Here is a 25,749-nt window from a genome sequence, read left to right on the forward strand (position 1 = left end):
GAACTGTCATAGTAAGTTGTTTTGTGAGAGTCTTTTCGAAGTCACCCCGGTGTTACACACGCAGTAAACCATGCTCAGCTTGGGCTCATAACAAATGCTTTGAGATGGTTTCTTGAGAAAGAGAAGTTACTTGGGGTTTCTGCTCAGAATTTGGTTATTTGTCATAAATCGATGGTGGCTGTTTACTCCTCTCTAGGTGTGTGGTTAAGTTAAATAAATCTTTGATTTGCTGGTGTGGGGATTCATGCTTTTAAAGAGTGTTCTTGCATACTGGCTGAGGGGGTCAGCATGAGGAACAGACTTACTCAGCAATGGCTTCCTGTTTCAGAAAGAGATTGCACTCCAGCGAGAAAATGGAGGAACTGGAAGGTCAAACAGAGGAGCCAGACATGGTTAAACACTGCACAAAAGAGCCACTAAGCTAACATTGGCAGGACTTTGCTGTAGGGAAGCTTTGAGTAGTATCACGTTCCTGCTGCGCTAGAAAGCCATGTACAGGGATAAAAAGAAGAATTAGCAGTAAGGATGGGGAGAAAGAGGAGTACAGTGTCAAGCAAACCTCCTCCTCTTTTGTCTCCAACGAGTTCCTTGATATAGGTAAGGAAGCACTGCTACCTGCAGAACTCCTAGAACTGAGAACAGAAAGGATCAAAGGCATCTTTTAGTTCTGAGCCGATATTTTTACTCCTCTCACATGACACAATGACCCTCCAGATCCTTTTATCATGGGCTTCTAGGAGAGGGAAGTTCCTTTCAGCCATGTGGCGTTGCATGGCATTTTAAACCTGTATGTTTGTTAGTTCTCCGGGTCCTTTCTGGCGGTCAGACAGTAATTAGCCAAAGATCTTGGAGTGTGTGTGTGTGACCCAGCTGCATGCTGTGACATTGATTGATTTGATTTGACATGTGTGTGTTTGCTTTGATAGCATTTCTGCCTTGACCCCATTTGGCAGTAAGAGGAGCCCAGACATTGCCACGGAGAGCCCTGCTGAAGAAGAGATCACAGTTTGCCCTGGTAAGAGCCATATTGAAATGTACTGAACTTTGCACTGGGAAGGACACATCATCTGCTCTTTAAATCCCCCATTGTTCTCCCAAAAGGGAAGCCCAGCATTTTTCTCTCTGTTTTTATTCATTGAGAAAAACCAAGATTTCTCCCCCAGCTGTGTTTTCACAGAGCTGAAATTCATGTGGCTGGCTTGTTTCTTTTCTTGGTTGTGCAATCTGTGTTTGCCTCTTGATTTAAAGCAGAACTTCCATCCCGAGAAACTTTCCAATCTATCCAGCTGAACCCCGGGGTACTAAGGAACTACCTGAAGCAATCTCAGAGCTGTTAGCGAATATCGTTGACAGCTCACGGAGGATGGGTGAGGTCCCAGAGGACCGGAGAGGGCAGACAGGGAAAAAGGGGAACAAAGAGGACCCAGGGAATTATAGATCCGTCAGCCTGACTTCAATACCTGGAAAAATACTGGAACAAATTATTATACGATCTATTTGTGAGCACCTAGAGGATAACAGGTTACAAGGAACAGCCAGTGTGGATTTGTCAAGAACAAAATCATGCCAAAGCAATTGAATTTCCTCCTTTGACAGGGTTATTGGCCTAGCCGATATGGGGAAGCAGAAGATGGGATATATCTTGATTTTTAGTAAGGCTTTTGAATGCAGTCCCACATGATATTCTCATAAGAAAACGGGGAAATGCGGGCTAGATGAAATTGCTGTAAGGTGGGTGCACAACTGGTGAGAGTCTGTATGCAAAGAGTAGTTATTCATGGTTTGCTGTCAAACGGGGAGGGTACATCTAGTGGGAATCCTGGAGAGGCTGGTCCTGGGTCCTGTACGATTCAGTATTTTCACTTGGATAGCGGAGTGGAGATTATGCTTGTAAAATTTGCAGCTGACACCAAGCTGGGAGGGTTGCGAGCACCTTGGAGGGCAGGGTTAGAATTCAAAACAACTTTGACAAATTGGAGAATTGGTCTGAAATCAACAAGATGAAAATTCAGTGAAGACAAGTGCAGAGTACTTCACTTAGGATGGAAAAATCAAATGCACAACTACAAAATGCTGAATCACTGGGTAGGTGGCAGTACTGCTAAAAAGGATCTGGGGTACAGTGGGTCACAAACTGAATGGGAATCAGCAATGTGATTGTGACAAAGTAGGAGGTTATTTTCTTAATGTTTTGCATGAATGTTGTGCGCGCCTCAGTTTCCCCTGTGTATTAAACAAATACCTAGGTGGTGGGACAAGGGTGTGTGATTTTTGCTGAGACCCGAGTGGGTAGGTGGGGCTGCCTCTAGCTGCCTGCATGCAGATAATGACCAAAACACTCCGAACCTGGCAACTGATGGCCGGGAGCCCTCTCCCTAGGAGCCCGCCAGCTGCAACAAGTTGGAACCAGGAGAGAGGTGACGAGGAGGTGACCCTTTTGCCCAGAAATGAGACAAAGGACAGAGGAGGGGCAATGGGTGTGTCTGAGGCTGGGCCCCTGAAAGCGAGTCAGTCTCCAGGTTTGGGATTCGAGGAGGGATGGGGAGAGCCAGCACCCTGGGGTCTGGATTCCTCCCCCAGATGGACTTTGCTGAAAGTTCCTGATTTCTGTGCTAACAAGCTCTGTTCTACGCTGTGTTCCTGTTGACTAATAAATCTTCTGTGTTACTCACTGGCTGGGAGTCACTGCTGACTATGGAGTTGGGGTGCAGGGCCCCTTTGGAGCAGTGTGAGGCTCCCCCAGGTGTCCCAGCCAGGGAAGCTCACGGGGTGAACAGGGCCCCGACCGCTCCGAGATCAGACCCAGGAACTCTGAAGCTGAGCAGGCTTCTTGCCCTGAGGGAGGAGAGACTGTGCTAGAGTAGGGTTGCCACCTTTCTAATCGCACCAAACGGAACACCCTTGCCCCGGCCCTGCCCCACCCCATCTCTGAGTCCTGCCCCCACTCACTCCATTCCCCCCTCCCTCTGTCGCTGGCTCTCCCCCACCCTCACTCACTTGCTCATTTTCACCAGACTGGGGGAGGGGCTTGGGTTGCGGGAGGGGGTGGGGGCTCCGACTGGGGGTGCAGTTTCAGGGTGGGGGAGGGGGCTCCGGGCTGGGAGGGGGATAGGGTGCAGGGGATTTGGGTGGGGCTGGGGATGAAGGGTTTGGGATGCAGAAGAGGGCTACAGGCTGGGGGGTGGAGCCGAGGGGTACAGAGTGTGGGAGGTGGCTCCAGGCTGAGGCAGGGGGTTGAGGTGCAGGAGGGGTGCGGGGTGTGGGGTCCAGGAGGGAGTTTGGGTGCGGGCTCTGAGAGGGAGTTTGGGTGCGGGAGGGAGCTCAGGGCTGGGGCAGCGGTGCGGGAGAGGATGCAGGCTCTAGAGTGGGACCGGGGACGAGGGGTTTGGGGTTCAAGAGGGGGCTCAGGCCTGGGGCAAGGATTGGGGTGCGGGAGGGGGTGAGGGCTCTGGCTGGGGATGCAGGCTCTGGGGTGGGACTGGGGATGAGGGATTTGGGGAGGGGGCTCAGGCAGGGGGTTGGCATGCGGGAGGGGGTGTGGGCTTCAGGCGGTGCTTACCTCAGCGGGCTCCTTGGAAGCGGTGACATATCTCTCCGGCTCCTAGGCAGAAGCATGGCCAGGCGGCTTTGCGTAGTGCGTGCTCACTGCCTCCGCCTGCAGGCGCCAACCCCGCAGCTCCCATTGGCTGCAGTTCCTAGCCAATGGGAGCTGCGGAGCCGGCACTTGGGGCGGGGATGGCACATGGAGCCTCCCTGGCTGTCCCTCCATGTAGGAGCCGAGGGACATGTTGCCGCTTCCGGGGAGCCGCACAGAGCCATGTTGGGAGCCTGCCAGACTTTTAACAGCCCAGTCAGCGGTGCTAACCAGAGCCGCCGGGGTCCCTTTTTGACTGGGCGTTCCGGTAGAAAACAGGACACCTGGCAACCCTATGCTAGAGTCTTGCCTGACGTTCCTCAGGGCGGTGCCAGAGCACCTAGCCTGTGACTCCGTGACAGTGACGCAGTTGTGAAAAATACTAATATCATTCTGGGGTGTCCCATGTCAGACACGGGAGGCCCGCTCTGCTCAGCACTGGGGAGGCCCCAGCTGGGGTGCTGGGTGCATCAACTGGAGAGAGTCCAGTGGAGAGCATCAAAAGTGATAAGTTTTAAAACCCTGGCCTATGAAGAAAGGTTAAAAAAACTGGGCAAGTTTAGTCCTGGAAAAGAAGAGGGGACCTGATAAGTCTTCAAATCGATTAAGGGCTGTTATAAAGGGTACGGGTGAGTTGTCCTCCACGTCACTGAAGGCAGGACAAGAAGCAATGGGCTTCATCTGTAGCCCGGGAAATTGAGGTTGGATATTAGGAAAATCTGTCTAACTCTCAGGGTAGTTAAACTCTGGAACAGGCTCCCAAGGGAGGCTGTGGAATCTCCGTTCTTGGGGGTTTTTAAGGACCAGTTGGGCAAACCCCTGTCAGGGCTGGTCTAGGGTTACTTGGTCCTGCCTCAGTGCGGAGGGCAGGTTAGGTGACCTCTGGAGGTCCCTCCCAGCCCTGCGTCTCTAAGGCTATGTCTACACTACTGCGGTCAGTCTACCTATACTATGCAACTCCAGCTACGTAGTCGATGTATCTTAGGTCGAGTTACCGTGGGGTCTTCACCGCGGGGGGTCGACGGGAGAAACTCTCCTGTCGCCTTACCTAGAGTACAGAGGTCGACTGGAGAGTGATTTGCTGTTGATTTGGCGGGTCTTCACTAGACCCGCTAAACTGACCACTGCTGGATCGAGGTAAAAGGAATTTTCATCTCACATTTCATTAGCAAACTTGATTGGAACTGAATCGTTTGCTTTCTCCAGGCCCGCCTCTCCTCGTTGGTCCTGCACTGATGTCCTGATTCTGGCTTTTCACTCTGAAATCTGTAGGAGGAACAGGGAGGCCGAGAGGTTCCTTGCAGCTGGCTGGATGTGGCTTTTGTTGATATTGAAAACATGGGATGGTGGATGAGGCTCAGGAGAGGAGGGTGCCCATGTGACAAAGGGAATTCTGGGACTCTCTCTGCTGGGTTGGAGAGCTCCATTCTCGCACTGCACATGCTCTGTGGGTCCCCTTTAGTCTCACTCCTGTGAAGCTGCAGCAGCTTTGTCCTTGCACTCTGTGCTGTGACTTGTAACCTGTCATCCAGCTGTGGGGTTACACATCTGTGAGAACTGGTTAGAAACCGTGAAAACCCTGTCAAGCGACGGGCGATCGCGAAGGCTCTAGGAGCTGCAGCCCACGCTGACATGGCAGACTTCTGTTTCAGAGACTCAGCCAAATCCATCGGAAGCTATTGAGCCAGAGAGAGAAGAGCTCCGTTCAGCCAGCAAAGATGCACCTCTGCAGGTAAGTGAGTCCCTGAAGGGGAAAAGCCAGAGAAGCGTCCCAGCTCCAGACCATGTTTACGCTAGCGGGCGTTCCAGCAGTGCAGCTCCGGGTCTGTGACTAGACTGCAGTGACAGAGGGTGTTCTGTTGCGGTAGGAACTCCACCTCCAGGAGCAACACTAGCTAAGTCCATGGAGCGTCCTTCCATCAGCCTAGCTGTGTCTAGACAGGAGCTTAGACCGGCATAGCTACAGCACTCGGGGGGGGGGGGGGGGGCACTTTTCACCCCCTTGAGCGCCGGCCTATGTTGACTTTAGTTTAAGTGTAGACCAGGCTCCAGGCCTCTATCAAACTGGAAATCCTCATGCTCCACCAGCAAACTCTAGTGGGTTCCCCAAGATCAGAGGAGGGTGTATACCTCTGACATTAGGGCCCTAACACCCCTCCCTGATTCCCCAATCCCAGCCACTGGCCCCATGCCTGCCGGGAGCTCCCTTCGCAGCACCTGGATCAGCTGAAGTGGTTGCTGCTAATCCCCATGGTTGGGCTGCAGGAGGGGAGCCAGTTGCTTGCCCTGAGGCGAGAGGGACAGGGCCAAGGGGTATCTGTGACTCCCTGCTATGACTGAACTTCACTTTGGTAATCTCAGGGGTGAGGCTGGGACTCTGAAGAATCTACTGAACCTTGTCCCCTGGTGTTCTCGGAGGGGATTGAGTGGGGAGGTTTGATTTTGCTGGGTTGGATTGAGCCAGAGAGCCTGGGTCCCATGTGGAGCCCAGAGAGGAGTGGAGCAGAGCGCCTGGGGACAGCACAGAGCCTTGGCTTTTATAAAATGAAATACATTAATCCAGGGCAAGGCCATTCTCGAGGCCTCATCGTGGAACTAAGCAGGGCTTTGGAGCTGCGCTCCGGCTCCGCTCCAGGTCCAGGCAAAAACTTGCAGCTCCGCTGCTCTGGGCTCCACTCCAAAGCCCTGGAACTAAGTGCTGTCTGCCCCTGGCTGTGGTGCCACACCTGGGCAGGTATCTCAGCAGTGACAGCTGGCTTCTGGACCTGCTTCTGGAAATGCTCCTTTGGGTATTAATTTACAGAGGAAAACCAAAGGGGTCCCAAGTGGTGCTCCGGCAGGGGACATGAGTGAGAAACAAGTTCAGGGAGTCTACAGCGTGTCTTTGTCATGGGCTCTTAGCAGCCCAGAATCTGTTCTCTTGGGCCTCTCGTCCGGCCGCACCTCAGAGCATGGCACATCTGTGAGATAGCGCAGCCACCGCTGTGCACGGGACGCCAGTGCTCATGCAGCCTTTGGCAGAGTCGGGATCATGGCCAGGACACTGGGCTCATCCCTTACAATGTTTAGATAGTGCCCGTGGAGTCTCCTGCTTCCGTGTCGACAGCTAGTGGCTCCGATGTCAGTGACAGAGCACCTCGCACTAGAGCACTTACCTTCCTGGGCATGGGCATTGCGCCGCAGCGCTAACACTGGCAGTAGGCCCAAGGCCAGGGTCGGCTTTGAGCTTTCAGCTTCTAGGCCAGAGGCAGAAATGCCTGTTGCTTGGCTCGGGGGTTAGCAACAGCCAGAGCCTTCTCCCAGGCCGGAGCCTGCCCTGGAACTTGAGACTTCCGGGTGGGTGCTCAGTAGGGTTACCATATTTCAACAATCAAAAAAGAGGACGAGAGGAGCCCCACCCTAGCCCCGCCCCCGTCCTGTCCTGGCCCCGCCCCTGCCCCTTCCACTCCCTTCCACTTCCTGCCCCCTCAGAACCCCCAACCCTCCCCCCCACTCCTTTTCCCCTGACTGCCCCCCCAGGACTCCACCCCCTCCCTAAGCCTCCCTGCCTCTTGTCCCCTGACTGCCCCCTCCTGAGACCTTCCCCACATCCTAACTGGCCCCCTAGGACCCTACCCCCTACCTGTCCCTGACTGCCCCAACCCTTATCCACACCCCCCCTAACAGCCCCCCCCCCAGAACTCCTGACCCATCTAAACCCCTCTGCTCCCTGTCCCCCCCCCTCCTGGGACCCCTGCTCCTAACTGCCCTCCAGAACCCCACCCCCTACCTAAGCCTCCCTGTTCCTTATCCCCTAATTGCCCCTTCCTAAGACCCCTCTCCCTAACTGCCCCCCAGGACCCTACCTCCTACCTGTACCCTGACTGCCCAAAACCTTATCCACCCCCTCAGAAAGCCCCCCCCCGAACTCCCGACCCCCCCCCCGCTCCTTGTCCCCTGACTGCCCCCTCCTGGGACCCCTGCTCCTAACTGCCCTCCAGAACCCCACACCCTACCTAAGCCTCCCTGTGCCTTTTCCCCTAACTGCCCCCTCCTGAGACCCCCCCACCTGTACCCTGACTGCCCAAAACCTTACACCCCCAACCCCCAGACAGCCCCCCCCGAACTCCTGACCCATCCAACCCTCCCCCCTGCTCCCTATCTCTTGACTACCCCCCCCCACCCCAGAACCTCCCTGCCGCTTCTCTGCCCCCCGGCCCCCTTACTGTGCTGCAGAGCAGCGTGCTCGACAGGGGGGGGGGGGAAACAGTCGGAGCTCCAGACGGCGAACAGCCTGGCGATCTGAGAATGCAGGGAGGGCGGGGGAAGGAGGGAGAGGAGGGGGGGTGTCAAGTTTCAGGAGAGAGGAGGGGGGAAGTGCAGGAAGGGCTCTGGCTCTGGCTGTCGGAGCCCGGGCTGCTTTGTAAGCCGTGCGCACGCTCTGTATGGGGGGGGAGGAGGGGAAGTCCGGACATTGACAAATTCCCCCCGGACGCTATTTTTAACTCGAAAAAGCCGGACATGTCCGGGGGAATCCGGACGAATGGTAACCCTAGTGCTCAGGCACTGCTGCTTGCAGGCTGCACTCTCCTACCCGAGAGCAGACCAGGCCTGGCTCGGCCGCGTGCAGTTACCGGTTCCAAAAGCCATTCTCGTAAGGCGCTGCACAAGCCGTTTCGGGAGCCGCCTGACAGTTTTTGTTATACGCTGTTGTATTTACATTTAAAATGAGTTATTTACAGCGAGAGTGTAAGTGGTGTGTTTGGACACCTGGTATTTGCAAAAGACGTGATCTTTACGATTGCTTTTCAAGTGGAAATGAGAAGGAGCAGCGCCTGCTGTTGTCTCCTCACATCTGCATGTGTCGTCTGATTAGGGTAACACCGATCTGATCTGAGCTTTCATATTCAGCATGTCTGATTTTGTATTGGCATGTCCTCATGACTCGCTAAAGTCTAACGAGGCGGGGAGCCGGAGAGGGAAAACGGCGTGGAAGTGCCGGTGCACTAACTGGGAAGTCGTTGAACTACCCCCAGTAGAACTGAGAAACGTTCGCTTGGAAAGGCGCTTTGTGTGGGGTTTGCCTGCGAGGCGTTCTGTGCTGAGAGCCTGTCGGCCAGCAATCCCAGGGCAGTTCCTGAGGTGCCTTGTGAGATACAGCCCAGGCCTGCAGACTCTCCCGCACACTGATGTGGGTGGGGCTCGTGACGCAAGCGCAGGAGTGGGCTCACTCCTGGCAGTGCAGATTCTTACTCATCGACAGAACGTGCAGCGGGGGTTGAGCGGCCAGCCTGACCCTAATTATGGTTTTCCTGGAATTGCACTGTTAGAAGGAAGTAACATCAGTTCCTCAGCTGACTGTAGCCCTGCTACAGCCATCTCTGCATTCGGCTCCTGCAAGTTCCTTCTAGCTAGTTAACAATTACACAGAGCGGCCCTGGCTGTGGAAAGCAGGGTCTGTCCTTTTCTTAAAGGTTCAGGAACCTCTGTGGGAGGCCGCCTCGGTAGAGCTTTCTTCGGCAGCAGTGGTCAGACTGCCCCTCTCCCAAGCTCTGCTAGGTTAAGGCTCAGTCTGCATTGCAGAGAGTTGCTAGCGCTGAGATGCAGAGGCTGGGGGCAGGTGACGCCAGACACGCAGGCGGTCTGACCGTTTTAGATCACAGAGTACTAGAGAAAAGCCAGGATTGGTAACTTTTAGTAACAGATTTTCAACCCTATCGCCTTTATCTTTCCCCTTTGCCTCTGTCCCTACCCCCATTACCCGGAGTGGAGACTGGAGGAACCCGGTGTAAACGTGCCTCGGTGGGTCATGACTGAGAATGTCAATGTCAGGACGCCCTGCTGAGAAATAGGGCAAACACAACCCCAAACTGGTTGTGGTTCTTTTATAAGATATACCAAAGCAGCCACGAAAGTAACTCCCTGACACAAAATTGTTGCAGGAAGTGGTGCATTACTGAATGCATCATAGGAATTTCCCATTCTTGGTTCTGTATTATTACAGCTTCTAACCCAGTATTAGAAGTAGCAGTGTATAACCAAAATGGTTTATTAAAATCATGTTTAACAATATTGTTGAATCCCTTTACAAATCCAAGGTAAAACTTGGTTAGACCAATAGTGGATTGGATCTGCTCTTGCCACATAATTCCTGTATGTTTCATGTGATCTTGCCAAGAGCTAAAGAAAATAGCTAATTTATTTATACAAGCTCTGGCAAATGTTTGGAAACCAATTAACAACAGGTCAATGTAGATATTAATGTTCTTTATAGTGTAGGAATCTTGGCATTTAGACATGAAAGCAATATGGTAGTGTGCCTCAGTTTCCCTTCTTATACAGGACATTAGGTCTGCAATGTCTTTTCTTCTGTGTACCGTTTCAAGATTAGTTCTAGGCACGAACTGTGAAATATCAGTATCCCAAGGTCTTTTATCATAAAGTGGGCTTCTATGTATCACTCTTAACATGTTTAAGGGGTTTTCCCAAAGATTAGGCGCATTGTACATTTGTACAGTTCTCGGTATTAGCAACACACGAGTGACCAGAGTTAACATTAGCATTAAGATTCATTGTGGGTGTACATTACAATCGTGTGTGTCGTGCCATGCCTTTGGCTCACTACCACTGGGGTTTGGGTATTTTAGGGTTAACCTGCGCCTTTCATTAGCATGAGAAACGTTTCCCCTTTCTTCCTTTTCCAGAGGGTCAAAAGGGAGCTCTTTTGCTTAACAGAATCCATTGGTTGGCTCCGTGTGTCCTCTTTGCTACCAACTATGGACAAGTCTTTCACTCTCCCCCCCTCCCCCCAGTCAGGTAATTTGCATCAACACAGAAACTAGCTTGTTTACTAGTTTTCAGATCCTTAACTGTTACCAATTCCGAGGCTGGACTCTGTCTTAAAGAGATACCGTGCATTTTCACTGACATGTTAGACTCAAGGTTCTTTGGTCCTTCCATAACCAACCTCTGCTTCCACATGGCATCAGGTGTCAAGTCCACTAAGAGACTACAAGACATATCCGAAGTGTCTAGAGATGAGAGTTTCACTGCCGTTTTCACTCCATCTGAAACCTTCTCAAAGCTATACACGCTGGGTCTTTCTAAAGCAAAATCAGTGGAGCTATACATCTCAGAAAGACACTGGCAGTTAGGAACTGGAACAAGTCTCCAAAACAAACTGTTGCTTTCTCTATACAGTGATTCACCCTGAGTTAACTCAATCAAATCACTTCCACACCCATCCGTTGCAGCAAACTGCTTGCAAAAACTACCCTGAAGATTTTTCTCTTCCGGAATCTTTCTAAGCAACAATCCATTTTTCACAGAAATTCTGCCCTTCCCCTTTTCACCCAGGGCTTGCTGTAAAGGAACATTTCCCTGAGCAACAACAGACTCTTTCTGGGTTTCACTTAAATCCAGAATCACCACTGGGCCATTAGGAGGATTTTTACAAAAACCCCTTTCAGGTAAACTGCTAGACTTGATAGTCACAAGATTAGAAGCATTCTCCTTCCTTGTTACAAGTTTCCACACTGTCAGTAGATAACACAGTCAAATTACCTTCATGCTTTCCTCATGCCCTGGTTATATCATCACCCTGATTGGACAAGGCTGTCATATCTTTACACAGCAACACACTAGCAATAGGCAAAATAGAAGCACCAGAATCGCTTGGTCTCTGGGAGCTATTCATGACATTAACTGGATGATCCCTATCAGACACAAGTTTAAGAACATTCCCTTCCAGGGCTTTAGTTAAATACAGGTCCAACTCTGGATCAGCTGATACATTTCCAACCATCATAGGCTGACAGGCTTCTTCTGTCTCCTCCACAGACAAAAGACTGGAGGTTCACTCTCCTTCCTGAGGCACACTGCTATTTGCAACAGACAAACAATTCGAGACAGTTTTTCCTTCAACAGATAAACTGTTGCTTTCCACAAACAGTGGCTTATCACACTAAACTACTTAAGCACATCACTTTTACCTGTGTCAGGCTTACTTTCCCAAGCTTTATTAGCCAACAATCCATCACCCACAAAAAATCTACCCTTTTCTTCCTCAATTAGGGCATTAACCTGACCATCAACTTTAATCTGCTCTAGAGAAACATTTCCCTGAGCCTTATCTAATGCCAGATTCACTGCTGAGATACTAGACAGACATTTAGAACTTCATTCACAGACAAACCGCTCTTTTCCACCTTCCCCAGGTTAGAGACACCCTCTTCCTGGTCATAGCAAGATGGGTTAAACACAGACAACTGCTCAGAGTCATACAAACCAACATTGTTAAAACTGGACTTTCAAGATGATACAGTTTCTGCTGTTCTTCCATTGCCTTTTTGACTTGGAGCCTAAGTCTGGCAACCCTCTCCTCAGCAGCCCGCCGTTCCATGTGCCTTGCACGGGCTTCTTTCACTCTCTCTGCAGCTTCTCTCTCTCTTTGAGCGGCTTTTTTCTTTATTTCAGCAATTTTCTGTTCATGTTCAAGACACCGGCTCTCTCTCAGGGCTTGCAGTTTCATTGCTTCTGCTGATGCCATCTGACTCGTGGTCACTGATCTTTAACTTTTCAAACTCTCAATATCAAATGTTAGTAGTGTGAGGTTCTGACCCAAAGCTTAATTGACCTGGTTCTGTGGATCCTGCCGACTACGCCACTGTGTCGTGCCTTAGTGGGTCATAACCGAGAATGCCAAACTGAGGACGCACTGCCGAGAAACAGGGCAAACACAACCCAGAACTGGTGGTGGTTCTTTTATAAGATATACCAAAGCAGCCACAAAAGTAAACTCTCGTTTCACCACACTGGCTAACAAGAAAATGTAAAGGCAGTTTCCGCAGTCATTCCAGTTCTTATATCATCACCAAAAACACTGGAGTAAGAGATGAGTGGTTCGTTACAACCAGTCTCATCAAATAATAGGTTCTTCTGATCCCAAAGGACCAGCCACACACCCAGATCGATATATAACTTAGATCTTACCCCGAAATCACTCTGTTGCCAATCCTTTGGTATCTAAAATCTAAAGGTTTATTCATAAAAAGAAAGGTGAGAGTTAAAATTGGTTAAAGGAATCAATTGCAGTATCTCCTCACTTAAAGTCGTCCTGGTTAACGTTTCGTTGTTGCGTTGCTGAGCAATTAGAGAACAGGCTTGTTTAAAGTTGTGCAATGCTCCCTGATAACGTCCTTTGGCAGCTGCCTGCTTTGTCCATTGCTTGCAGGAAGAGCAGCCCGTTGCAGCTAGCTGGTGGGGGCTTGGAACCAGGGTGGACCGGCAGCCCCCCATCAGCTCCCCCCATCAGCTCCCCACTCCCCTAAGTTCCCTGTGTGGCAGCCGCCCAGCAGACTAGCAATTGCTGGCAGTTCAGCTGTCCCTCCCCCCACTGCCATGTGCTGCTCCTGCCCTCTGCCTTGGAGCTGCTCCCTGAGACGCCTGCTTGCTGTGCGGGGGGCTGAGGGGGGCAATGTCAGGGTGTCCCCCCTGCTCCTGCCCCCCACTTACCCCATCTCCATAGAGCGGAGGGGGGGAGGGAACGACAATACGACAGGGCTCAGGATGGAGGGAGCTTGCTGGCAGCAGCTGCTGTCTCAACTTGCTGATCTACTTAAAAAGGCAATGTACTTAGGGTGAGGTCAGCGTACTTAAAGGGGCAATGTGCATCTCTCTCACACACACGGTGTGTGTCTCTCTCTGCCATGCTGTCTCCCCTCCCTCCATTCATGCTGCCTTGTAGAGTGTGAGGCTACATTAACAACAATGTGTTAACCCTTGAGGATTCAGCCGAGTAATAGTTTCTCATTTAGTGATTAGGCACCCCCTGGAAATATCCCACCCTCTGACTTCACCACCTCAACCAAGCTTCACAATCAGCATTGCTGTGTGCAGTATTAAATTGTTTGTTTAAAACTTATTACTCTCTGTGTATATGTGTGTGTGTGTGTGTGTGTGTATATATATATATATATATATATATATATATATATATATATATAAAAATAAAAAATATAGTCTTTTGTCTAGTGAAAAAAATGTCCCTGGAACCTAACCCCCCCATTTACATTAATCTTATGGGAAAATTGGATTTGCTTAACATCGTTTTGCTTAAAGTCGCATTTTTCAGGAACGTAACTACAACGTTAAGCGAGGAGTTACTGTACATACAGTAATGGCGAAGTTCTTGGTTCAGGCTTGTAGCAGCGATGGAATAAACTGCAGGTTCAAATCAAGTCTCTGGAACATCCCCAGCTGGGATGGGTCATTCAGTCCTTTGTTCAGAGCTTCAGTTTGTAGCAAGGTCCCTCCAGAGGTCAGAAGCAGGATTGAAGACAAAATGGAGATGATGATGCTGCCTTTTATAGTCTCTTGCCATGTGGCCTGTGCTTCCTTTGTTCCGACCACAAGCTACCCAGCACATGGCTTGGAAGCCTTAGAGTTCTGCGTAGGCAAGTCCCTGCATGTCTTGCTGAGTCACAAGGAGTATCTGCCTTCTCTCAATGGGTCAGTTGTATTAGCTGATGGTCCTTAATGGGCCATCAGTGCTGATGCCAAACTGTCTGGGGGTGTCACCCAGAAGCATAGCACAAGTTTGAAATACAGACATATCTATACCTCATAATACAAAGGTGATACAAACATATAAACAAGATGATCATATCTAGCAAATTATGACATTTTTGTAAAAAGAACAGGAGTACTTGTGGCACCTTAGAGACTAACAAATTTATTAGAGCATAAGCTTTCGTGGGCTACAGCCCACGTGGGCTGTAGCCCACGAAAGCTTATGCTCTAATAAATTTGTTAGTCTCTAAGGTGCCACAAGTACACCTGTTCTCTTTGCGGATACAGACTAACACTCTGAGCTCACCCACTGGGAGGGTGGGAGCCTCCCTTCAGCAGGGTCCCAGACGTGCGGCTTGTGCTGTGCTGGGCCATGGCTAGGGACTGATGAGCCCATGTCATGTGTTGAACTCTTGCTTTGCCGCATGAGTTTTTCATGTGTTTTGTGGGGTTTGCTTCCTGGCATTCTTGGGGGCTCAGTTAGGGATGCTTTACATTTTACCCAGCGATGCGTAGCGGCAGCACAGGGGATCCTTGCCTTCAGTGGAATGGCTGGCTGTCCAGGGACGCCTCGTGGTGATTCGGCAGGACAGGTTGGCTTTGGAACAAGCATTTGATAGTAGTGCGGTGGTGTTCGCTCATGCAGTGAGCTAGTCAGTGCAGTTACTAGATCTGACTTGTACTGTGGGAATGAATGTGTCTGAGCAATGCAGCAGCTGCGGGAGGGTAAGTAGCTACAAGACAGCCAGGCGCTCTAGGGTAGGCATGAAGAATGAAACAGCAAGAGCTGTTCGGCTGATTTCTTGTCCCCTTCCTCAGGCGGGTGGAGATGAAGAAGCTGGGAACACCGTCTCTGAATGCAGCCCGTCAGCTGATGACAGTGTGTCGTGCCCGCTGTGTGATCGAGGGTTTCCAGCCACCGAGATTGAGCTGCACGCCATGTGCTGTAACGGCATTGGGGGACAGGATGCAAACGAAGGCGTTCCAGGTCTGCTAAGCACTTGGTCTCGTGCCTGGGTCCTGTGAGTGTGCGTGTGATTTCCCTCTCCTGCCCCAGCAGCCTTGTGTGCTGGGGGTCTCAGCACCCCTCCGACTCTTGGCTACAGAGAGTGTAGCAAACACTCTCTTGCTGAGGCCCGCTGAGAGGTGTGTGAGAGACCTCCTCCCCTCTGCCTGGTTCCACCTGCCCCGGAGAGCGCGCTGAGCCCGGTGGCTTTCCAGCACTCATTGCACTGTCAAGTCTTAGAATTTCCTTGTAGTCAGTGTGTTACTTAGCAGTCCACGTGACCATCGCTCCAGGTTCCAGCCCTGGCCGTCTCCTGCAGGCCCACAATGCAGGACTCCTCTAGGACCATACCACGCACCTCAGCTAGGACAATCCCAGGCCCACGGAGCAGAGAGAAGGAGGGAGCCCTTCAGCACGCAGTCTCAGCCAGGGTTGTGTGTGTGTGGCACAGCATGGAGCACACAGCCTGCACTGAGAGTGTCCAACACATGGTGAGCTGTGGCGCCAAGTGCTGTGCAGAATGGATTGACTTGGTGAGAGGGAATATTCATAGATCCCAAGGCCAGGCCAGACCATTGTGATCATCTAGTCTGACCTCCTGCGTGGCACAGCCCAGAGACCTGCCCCACAATAATCTCTAGGGCAGAGCTGTTAGACAAACAGCCAATCTGGAGTTAACAATTGCCAGGGATGGGGAATCCGCCACCACCCTGGTAAGTTGTTCCAGTGGTTAGTTTCCCTCACTGTCAATTTTTTTTGTCTTATTTCCAGTCTGAATTCATCTGGCTTCAGCTTCCAGCCACTGGATCGGGTCAGACCTTTCTCTGTGGGACAGAAGGGCCCATTATTAAGTATTTGTTCCCCATGTAGTTATTGATAGACTGGAATCAACTCACCCCGCAACTCTCTCTTTAAGTTAAATAGATGGAGCTCCTCAAGTCTGTCACTACAAGGCAGGTTTCTAATCCTTCAGTCATTTTCGTGGCTCTTCTCTGACCCCTCCCCAATTTACCAACATCCTTCTTGAACAGTGGGCGCCAGAACTGGGCACAGGGTTGCACCAGTGCTGAATACAGAGGGAAAACCACCTCTCTGCTCCTACTCGAGATCCCAGGATCGCATTAGGTCTTTTGGCCACCGTGTCACACTGGGAGCTCATGTCCGTCTGATTAGCCATCACGACTCCCAATTCTTTGTCAGAGCTGCTGCTTCCCAGCAGACTAGAGCCCAAGCTCTGGAACCCTGTCGGGGGAGGTCCCAGAGCCTGGGCTCCAGCCTCAGCCCCAACGTCCATCCATCAATGTTTAGCCCTGCAGCCCAAGCCCTGCAAGCTCGAGTCAGCTGACCTGGGCCAGCTGTGGCCATGCCACAGGGCTTTTATTCCAGTGTAGACGTACCCTTAGTGTACGCCCAGGGTTCACACTCAGGCTCTTGCCTAACCCGCCTTCCACCTCCACACAAGTCGCACTAACTCAGGGCTCAGACCCAGGGTGGAGGGTCCAAGCCTGAGTCCAGCTAGGACCTACATTCAAGCCCTGTTGCTTTGCAGTGGAGACGCAGCCCCACTGGACTTGTGCCCTGGGAGTTGGCAAAAAGTATCCCACAATCCCACAGTTCCAACTTCCTTTGTCCTGTGGCTAGTCAGGTTTGGTGGCCGGTCTCGTTCTCCCACACTGCACCTCAAGCTGAGGGCTAGAGTGGCCACATTTTGGGAGGGCGCAAAGAAGCCTGGTGTTTGGACTTGGGCTCGCATAATGCAGTGTAGATGCTGGGACCCAGGGTTCAACAGTTCCTGACCTGGGGTTATAAATGAGTGTAGATGCTCAAGCCCTAGGCTAACAAACTCCGGGTCTACAAACCCTGGGCTTACAGTGCAGTGTAGACAGCCCCTTAGGGCTTGTCTCCATGGGCAATTGACTGAAACGGTTCCCTGTGTGGACTGTGTTCCAGAGTCCTGCTTCTGCTTTCCTGGGTGCTTGTTTCTGAGTGAATTCAGTAGGGCTTGAAGAGTTTGTTCTAAGCCCTAGACACTGCGCCAGGACGGGGAGTGGTGGGCTCCTCGCTGCTGGTGTAATGAACGTTCCTGACCCCCGTGCTCAGCCCTAGTGAATATGTGTGCCCCCCACCCCCAGGCACAAGCGCTAAAGGGCTGGTGAGTTGGGAATGAGAACTGAAGGACTCTGAAGGAGTTCCCACGTTCTGCCTTGGGTCACTGCCCTCTGCTGTGCTCTGCGGCTGCGACCACAAACATACCCAGCTCAGTATTCGGGAAGAAAGCCTAGAATTTTACCAGGTACCACGGCTGTGGACTAACCTCCCATTCCATTTTGGCCCAGCCTTCCTGTTCCACAGTGAGTGACAGGAGAGCAGGAGACGCCATATGCCCCTCCCACACCTCACGTGCAACTGACACCCCACCATCGGTTTCCAGAGCACCAGCAGCAGTGCTGATACTGTACAAAGCTCCCAACACCAAGAGAAGTGGCACTGATGCAGCAAAAAGAGTAACACAACTGGGGCAGGGAAAAGCTTCATCACTTCTGAGATGGGCCAACATGCTAGAGAATCTTTCCATTAATAGGATCTGCACAAAAATAGCCTGCTGGTAATGGGACTAGACAGCTTGGGGTGGAGAGATGCAGCCTGAACAGACACAAGCCTTGTGCAAAAGGCAGGAAGCGTCGTCATGCACCGATGGCACTTAGCACCTGCCGAGTGTCAGGCATGCAGTTATTGAGGCTCTCTACATGCTGGTGAGAGAGACCCACAGGCGGACAGACCAGGGACCTGCCCCAAGCCACGCAGCAAGCCCTGGCTCCCATTCCTGTGCACTGACTACGACCTGCCTTGCCTGGCCAGTGGTGATGGGGACAAGGGCAAATGTGGAATCAGGGGAGCACTGGAGCCTCGCCCAGGCAGGACGCACCCATGCCCGGCTGTCCTGACACGGAGCTGATGGAGACAGGTCCATTCTCAGACATGCTGTGCATTGCAGAACATTTCACACGAGAGTGGCACGGCCCGGGAGAGGTGTGCTGGGACAGGGCTCTGTCTTTGGGGTGAGCCCAGGCCCCCAGGTGTGCTCTCTTTCTGGCGAGTCTCTTCGGAAAAGCCTCTCAAGGGATGGGGGGAAGGGGGAGTTTGGAACCATAGCTGGCTCGTGTGCGTGTGGTGGAGTCGATCAGCAATGCTGGCCATGTTTCTCCATTCCTCCTGCTGCTCTCGGCAGCACAGCTGGGTCTTCCCGCGTGATCCCAAAGATTTCTAACAGGCCTGCCGTGCCAGATGTGCTCACTGCTTTTGGAAAAAATAGAACTGATTAACACCTGAGCGAGTGCACACGGCGTCTTGAGACGGCGTTAAAGGAATATTAACAGCTGCACCCCCATGGAGAGAGCTGCTCTCGCCATGCTGAGTTAGGAGGGCTCTGGGATCGGTACCAGGACACGGATAGGCCACTGGTTCACCCCTAGTCCAGGCGAGGGGCGAACAAGGAGTCCCTGCCGTGGGCTGTTGCCCAGTGGTTCATTTCTCCACCACAAGCATCTCTGCCTCACTCCTGGGAGCTCCCAGGAGGCTGCCCGGCTGCGTGTTGGGTGGTGCCGAAGGCAGCCGCCAGCTCTAGTCACTGACTGGCCTGCTGGGCCAGCACCGAGGAGAAAAGAAAATCAAGGCTTGCTTCAGACCTGGGCTGTGCTCCGGATTCAGGCGCTGAGCTCTGTGATAACAGACGTTAGCAAACAGCAAGAGGTGGCCGGCGCCTGTATCCTGGAGTCAGGCCTTTCTTCTCAGGAGCCGAACTAATCCCGGAAGCTCCGATGCCAGGCTGGAAAGCAGCTCTCGTGCACTTTGTCCCCGTAGCCAGATTGCCAGGGAGTACTTACGGCAATATCTGTTTATGAGGTGGAAACTCAAACATCCCTACCGGAGCCGGCCGAGCTATCGGAAACACTCCCTCAGGATTTGAGCGGGTGGCATGTCAGCGGGAATCTGCTGAGAGCAATTCAACCGAAAGAGAGAAACACGTTGAAATTCTCCCTGCAGATGCCTGGAGAGCCGGTCTGTGGCACTGCTTGTTGGCTTCACTCATCAGAACACTAGTCTGGAAGAGCCTGCAGCAGCCACTGGCAGTCTGGGGGGGGGGGAAGCCCTTTTCTTCGCCCAGCACCTATAGAGCCCTTTCCCCCGAGATCTCACAGCACCTGACTGGGGGTCGGGACCCCCCACATGTCACACATGGGCACAGAGCGAGGCAGTGACTTGAGATTTACTGTGCATCTCCGGGAGTCTGACCCAGCCATCCCAGCCCTCACCCAGGGGAGGGGACTGGAACTTTCTTGGAAGCGAATCAGAGTCCTGGCGGGAGGGGCTCACCGGACCCACCCTCTGACCAGTCAGCTCTTCTCTCTGCCCGGTCCTTGGCCTGGGTACACGGGGGAGCAATGCTGCAGTTGGCTTTATCAGGTTGTAGGCCGCTGTTCCATTTCACGGGACCTTTAGTTAAACCGCAAACTTGGCCCGAAGCCCCTTCCCAGGTTGGTTGGCTTCAGGAAGGATGGCAAACTCCCAGGACCCTGGCAGGACCAATCTGAGTTGTCCAATTGCCAATTTTGCAGCCCATCAGCATCCCAGTGCTCCTTTTGCCTTTCCCATCACACATCCCTCTGCTGCCAGGCAGCACCTGAATTTGCCCCACGTCCCATCCCAGGTGCTTTCCAAGCCCCCGAACGCTGTCAGGAAGGGAGAAGTCACCCACAACTGGGTAACTTTCTGTTTGTGTCTTAAGCGCTCACTCAGCGACGGAGAGAAACAAGGAGTAGAGCGGGCAGAGGCAGAGACGTCCCGATACCCGCAGCCCTTGACAAGTAAGTAGGTATGCTGGCTTCGGAGAGCTTGTTTCTGTGCAGCCCGTCCCCCAGCCCATCTCTATTCCTGCATGTTCCTTGTAGCTATGTCCCCGTAATCTGTGTTCTTCTCTTGGGGCCCAGCACTGTGATGTCTGGTATCTGGGGGTCCTCAGATGAGCACAAAAGAAATCTGTTTCTTTTCCTACTCTTAGCTGCATTCAGCTGATCTCAGCCAGCTCGCCATGCGGTTCGGAAGTGTGTGTGAGGGGGGGTCAGGTGGGCCAAGGCAGGCACTTTGCTGAGTGCAGGAGCCTGTGGGAAGGAGCGGGGAGGTGGGAAGGCTGACAGGATGGCACCTGGAGTGATGACCTTAATTCACTTAGATTTCCAGAGTCACAGTGGTTTTGCTGAATCTCTCCCTGTGCAGCCCCACCTCCTCCCTCCCACACAGAGCCTCCGAAGACAGTACAATCCTGCCAGGGAAGCTATTCTGCCGTTACAAACAGTGGATGGCAACATCACTAATGGAATTAGGCTAATTACAGAGAGGACAGCTTCTGTTTAGACACATTCTCTGGTAATCAGCACTGCCTGGAAGGAGCATCGGAGAAGAACCCGCTGCGTGGAGCATGCTGGGGGCTCTCCATGCGCGTACTGGAGAGCGTGGGGCCTCCGGTAACCGAGACACCTCTCCTGAACAGCGACTGCTGTATCCACTGTTCTGCCCAGCTCACCCCTGCCAGCCCAGCGCTGGCCTGCAAGGCTGCTGTACCCAGATGGGCACGGCCGCTGACTGGCACAGGGCTCCAGGGTGGTGTGGGCTAAGTAGGGACAGGGCAGAGACAGACTTGGGCTGCCAGTCAGACAAGGTGGCTTTCTGCTTTAACACGCTGGGTTTGCTTCTCCAGCAACATGTCACTCCCTTGTGCATCCCCTGAACTCTTCATTTCTGCAGTTTGACAGGGTGGTTTATGTCTGAGCCATCAGCCGAGCTGATTTCATTACCGTCCCACTGCTGCAGCCGCGGGGGACAGAGAAGCAGACAGGGAAATGGCTGATCGCTCCGTCGTTTGGACTGGCCTTGGGCTGGCTTGATGGGCGATCCCACCGAGCCAGTGCTGCTCCACAGACGGGCCTCATCAGGGGAATGGCCTGGAGAAGTCAAACGCCATGTTGGGCGTCAGCGAGAGCCCCGCTGCAGAGTGAATCCTAATGCACGGCTCTGCTTCCCTTGCACGGCAGGTGTGAGAAGTGCTACCTTTGTAAGGCCCTGGTGCTGCTGGCGGAGTATCCGAGGCACGTAGACGGCTGCCTGCAGACTGCGAGGGACGCTCAGGGAAACCGGAGGCTGCGCAGTGCCAAGGTGAGGGTGGAGTCCGGCCTCATTCCAAGGCCCAGGTGGGTTTGTTCTGCATCAGCGTCGCTGCTTGGCCTCCAGCGTGAGCGAGCGTGTGAGTAGCTGGGTGGACACGGCTCTGCCCACGGGGGAGCTGTGGCTACGGTCGCCTGTTGCCTTGTTACAACTACATCAGCACACTCCAAGTGGCGGGGAGGGCTGGCCTTGTCCTGCTGCACCCCAGTCCTGCCAGTTCCTGGGCTGACCACAGGTGGAATTGCTGGGAGGGAGGGAGGTGGGCACAGGGCAAGGGGACAGGACTGTGAAAGGGAGCCCGTTCCCGTGGGAGTCAGGGCCCCTAGCCAAGTAATCACTGCTCACAGAACGCCCTTCAGTGGGCGGGGGGCGGGGGGTGGCGGCGACGGCAGCAGCATATGGAGGGCAAGGGTGGGGGGACGATGGCGTACAGAGGGCGGTGGTGTACAGGGGTGGGGGCAGTGGCATGTGGGGGTTGGCAGGGGGCGAGCGTGTACTGTGCGCGGGGGGTGGCGGTGGGTGGAGAGGCAGTGTCGGGTGGGGGGTAGTGGCATACAGCAGGTGGTGGCTGGGGGTAAGGGCGTACGGGGGGGTGAGGGCTGGGGGGCAGTGGTGTGTGTGTGGGGGGTGAGGGCGTGCAGTGGGGTGAGGGCATGCGGAGGTGCAGTGGCGTACAGGGGCTGAGGGTAGGGGTGTTGCAGCAAGGTCAGGCCACCTGCCATGGTCCCTGGGAGAGGCTGGGCAGGGCAGGCTGGGGCCGGAGGGGGGCCCTCCCCGTCAGCCCCGTGATGGCTCTGCATTCTCCGTTGCCACAGGACGTTGGGAGGAGCGACGGCAGACTCCTCAGCATGCTGGAGATGTCCGAGTGCAAGTCTGCAGGTGGGGACACCACATCTCCAAAGCACACGCAGTGTGGGGCTGGGCTGTGCCCACCACTGGGGAGTAACCCGGCGCTGCCCCAGTATCAGCTGGCTCCGAGCCCCCGGGGGAGCTGGCTGTTGACAGCCATGGGGGAAAGGCCAGGGCCTGTATCTCCTCCCCATACGCTCCGGGAGCCCCACTGCTGCTCCAGCCCTGCACCTCGGTTAGCACAGACAGAGCCCAGTGCCACGACCAGTGCAGGTGGGGCAGAGGGACACCGACGCAAGGTGCTTACAGGAGCTCTGAGCCCCTTGGGAACAAGGGTCTCGGCCCCTCAGCCTGACCCGTGGGCAGTGGCTGATTTCACCTGCAGTGCAGGCTCCGTTGGGGCTGGCTGCGCCCGGCAGTACGCCCGTGCCCCATGCCCCCGAGAAGAGCTGGCAGCTGGAGGTGGGGGCGGGCTGCCTAGCCAGCCTGGGGTCTGTGGGGTGCAGTGGCCAGGCTCACCCCTGAGCAGATGGCGCACTGGGGTGGAGAAGCCTCCCCAGCCCTGCTGCTGGCTTGTCCCCGTGTTGGGCTCTGGGGCCAGGGTCCTAGGCGTGCTGGTGAGCGCTGTGCTCGGAGAGTCGGCATCGCTGCTCCGTGTGAGGGACGGCCCGGCCAGGGGTTGGGAGTGTGAAATGCCCCCGACCCCGCTTCCTGGCACGCCCCGGGGAGCAGGCCGCTCCTGCTCGCCGAGTGCAGGCGGCTGGTGGCAGCGGTGCCGCTGGCTCCCAGAGCCTGAGCTGCTGCGTCGTTCTCGTTGCAGATGCTGTTGCGGGGGCCGTGCTGGGAGCAGGAGGAGACCCGAGGTCGGCCGGTGCTTTGTGAGCTGCAGGTTTTCTTCCCCCAGCAGCGCGGTGTGGCTGGCTGGCCTGGACAGCAGCACCCAGCCCCGGCTGCGACCGTGCAGAGCCCGTGGAATGAGCACTGCCAAAAGGGCTCCCCTCCCGCGGCTCCGCTCGGCCTGGCCCTGCTTCCACCGGCCCCTTGTGAGCCCCGGGACAGCCTCAGTGCCAGCTCCCCACTTCATTCCCCAGCCCTGGGCCCTTCCTTCCTGCTGCTTCTCTCCCTTTGTGCCCCTTGCCCAGGCTCGTCACCTCCTGCTGTCCGCAGCTGAGCCGGGGCTCCTGGGGAGTCACGCTCCGGGCCCCCCGCAGCTGGCCGCGCTCGGTGCTGCCCAAGGACAAGCTGGCTGGAGGTTGTGGCCAGCTGACCTGTTCGGAGGCTGTGCTGCGTGCAGCTGCTCCCTGGCTCCTTTGAGGGCAGGGCGGCGCAGTGGGGCTGGGGAAGGTGGGCAGGCAAATCCTGCAAGGCAGAGGGGCTGCTCTCCACTCGGGGAAGGGCAGGTGGGGGCTGGTTCGGGGGGTGCGGGGAGCTTGGTTTGGGGTTGTCCTGGGCTGCAAGACTAGAGGACTGCCCGGCCCACTCCTAGGGCTCGTCCCGGGCCCTTCAGCGAGCTCCCAGGCCAGCTGTGCAGGGCACGTCGGGCAGCTCCTTCCCAGCTGCTGACAGGTGCAACGCCAGCGAGTGTGCGGGCCTGGACGGGAGGGGGCAGAGCAGCTTCCGGCGTGAATGGGAGCCTTGGTGGCTGGGCCTAGACGCTGCTCAAAGGTGGTGGCTTCTTGCCTGGATTGGCATTTATCTCTTGCATTCCCTCCCCCATTCCCATTAGGCACGCCCCGTCGGGGGCTGAGGAGGAAGCCGGCGGCAGCCTGGCCCGGGAGAGCCCCCTTCCACACATGGCTTTCAGTGACTTGCCCAGTCCATCCTTGGTGTCCGCTCCCGAAGCCGCGGGCTACCCGGGGGGCTTCCAGCAGCAGAACAAGGGCAGCCGGAGGAGGAGGAGGAAATTCTGAGGCGTGAGCGATGGAAAAGGGACCTCGGGAGACCCACAGCGAAGGGGCAGCAGGGCCATAGCGAGAGCCCCGGGCAGAGCCCCTGCCCACGGCCAGGCAGCGTGACGTGCTTGTGTGCCAGGGCTGGGAGCCGTGGGCGAGAGACTCACTGCGGGGCGCTTGCCAGCCAGACACTGACATATATTTATGGATGTTTTTATGAAATGGCAGCGACCCGGTGGAGCATTCTGCGTCTTTCTTTGGGGCCGGGGGGCGGAGGAGGAGTAGCAGCAGGGGATGCCCCAGCGACTAGAAATCTTGGTGCCCAGCGCTGTCCTGGGCCTGCCCCAAAGGCCCTTGTGTCCTGCAGGGCTGGTGCGTACCCTGGCCGAGTGCGGGGGTTGGCTGTGCACGGGCAGGGCTCCCCACGGGCACCGGTGCCAGGCCAGCGGCGGGTCCCAGCAATTGCTTTTGGGTTCTCCTGAAAGCAGGAGGGTTTTCAAAGGCAGGGCTGGGGGGTGCCGGGGCATTGGGCGTTAGCTGTGCACCCAGTTGCTTGTTCTGTGAGGCTCTGGTGCCCTTTGCTCCACTCCTGCTCCAGAGCCGAGCGCACTTCCTGGGCACTGCTGGGAGCTGGGAGTGCCCCTGCAGGACCAGGAAATGCTAGATTTTCAGAAACGCGGATGTGTGATGTGGAGTGGCCCAGCCCTCCGAGTCGCATGGCACCTGCCCAGGCTGGGCCAGGCCTCCTGCTGCGCTGCATCCTGTGCGGTGGCAGTAAACCAGGAACCTGCTGCCCTGGGAGCAGAGAGCTGGGTGCTGGCCAGGAATCAGATGTGTGCTGAGAACTCTGCTGGTTTACGGGCACAGACTGGCACGGCAGCTGGCGGGCACACCACTGCTCCCCTCCCCACGTTCACCAGAGCCTGCCGGGCTCTGGAAGTCACACAGAGGAAGGTGTGGCCCATGCTGGGCAGGGGCAGGAGCAGCCCGGGGGGGAGCGATTCGGGGCCCGCTGCAGGGGAGAATCCTACTGAAGTGAGCAGGGTTTGTCCTGCCCGAAAGCTGGAGCTGGGGTTTGCCCTGACTGGCCGGCCCGAGGGATGCTGCTCACGTGCCAGGGCATGTGCTGTGCCCTAGGCCAGCTGCCCTCCCTGCAGAGCCACCGCAGGCAGCCCAGCCCTGCCCCTGGCCGGCCGGGTTGGGCCCGGTGCTGGAAAGCAGCTGGTCGCCTGGTGCCTTCAAAAGACGCCACCTTCTGCCTCTGCTGTTGGTTTTCCCCGCAACCCCCACCCCCCGGCCATGCCCACGTCTCCACCCCCAGCCTCTCCCTGGAGTGGGGGGAAGCCACTGCTGTGTCTGGCCTGCCCTGTGAGCCGCACAAGGGCCCTGGCCTGGGGGAGGGGTTCTCTGCCTCGCCCCTGTACTCCGCTGGCACCATTGTGGTATCTGTCCTCCCACCCCCGTGTGCGCCATGGGGCAGCGGGACCTGAGCTGCTGAGGGGCACTGGCTGACCCAGGGAGTCTGTGCTGGGCGGGGACTCGAACCCAGGTCTCTGGCTCATGCCCCACCCACGGGCCAGGCTGCCCCAGTGAGAGCGGGG

General features: G+C 55.1%; 1 protein-coding gene across 6 annotated transcripts in view; it reads left to right on the forward strand.

The window, feature by feature from the left end:
* Positions 1 to 24,384, forward strand: part of UIMC1 (ubiquitin interaction motif containing 1) — a 62,852-nt gene extending 38,468 nt beyond the window's left edge. For 4 of the 6 annotated variants that reach the window (XM_054037733.1, XM_054037729.1, XM_054037732.1 and 1 more), the window contains 8 exons: positions 927 to 1,015; positions 5,287 to 5,366; positions 15,002 to 15,170; positions 19,975 to 20,053; positions 21,278 to 21,398; positions 22,223 to 22,286; positions 23,077 to 23,134; positions 23,983 to 24,384. In XM_054037733.1, the coding sequence (XP_053893708.1) occupies positions 927 to 1,015; positions 5,287 to 5,366; positions 15,002 to 15,170; positions 19,975 to 20,053; positions 21,278 to 21,398; positions 22,223 to 22,286; positions 23,077 to 23,134; positions 23,983 to 24,166 (844 nt within the window). In that variant the 3' untranslated portion in view covers positions 24,167 to 24,384. Of the gene's footprint in view, positions 1 to 926; positions 1,016 to 5,286; positions 5,367 to 15,001; positions 15,171 to 19,974; positions 20,062 to 21,277; positions 21,399 to 22,222; positions 22,287 to 23,076; positions 23,135 to 23,982 lie in introns of those variants that run through there. The other 2 variants (XM_054037731.1, XM_054037734.1) reach the window with 2 other exon arrangements.
* Positions 24,385 to 25,749: the final 1,365 nt, after the last annotated feature.

This window comes from Malaclemys terrapin, chromosome 8, assembly GCF_027887155.1.
Source record: "Malaclemys terrapin pileata isolate rMalTer1 chromosome 8, rMalTer1.hap1, whole genome shotgun sequence".
In the NCBI taxonomy this organism is placed as follows: Eukaryota; Metazoa; Chordata; order Testudines; family Emydidae; genus Malaclemys; species Malaclemys terrapin.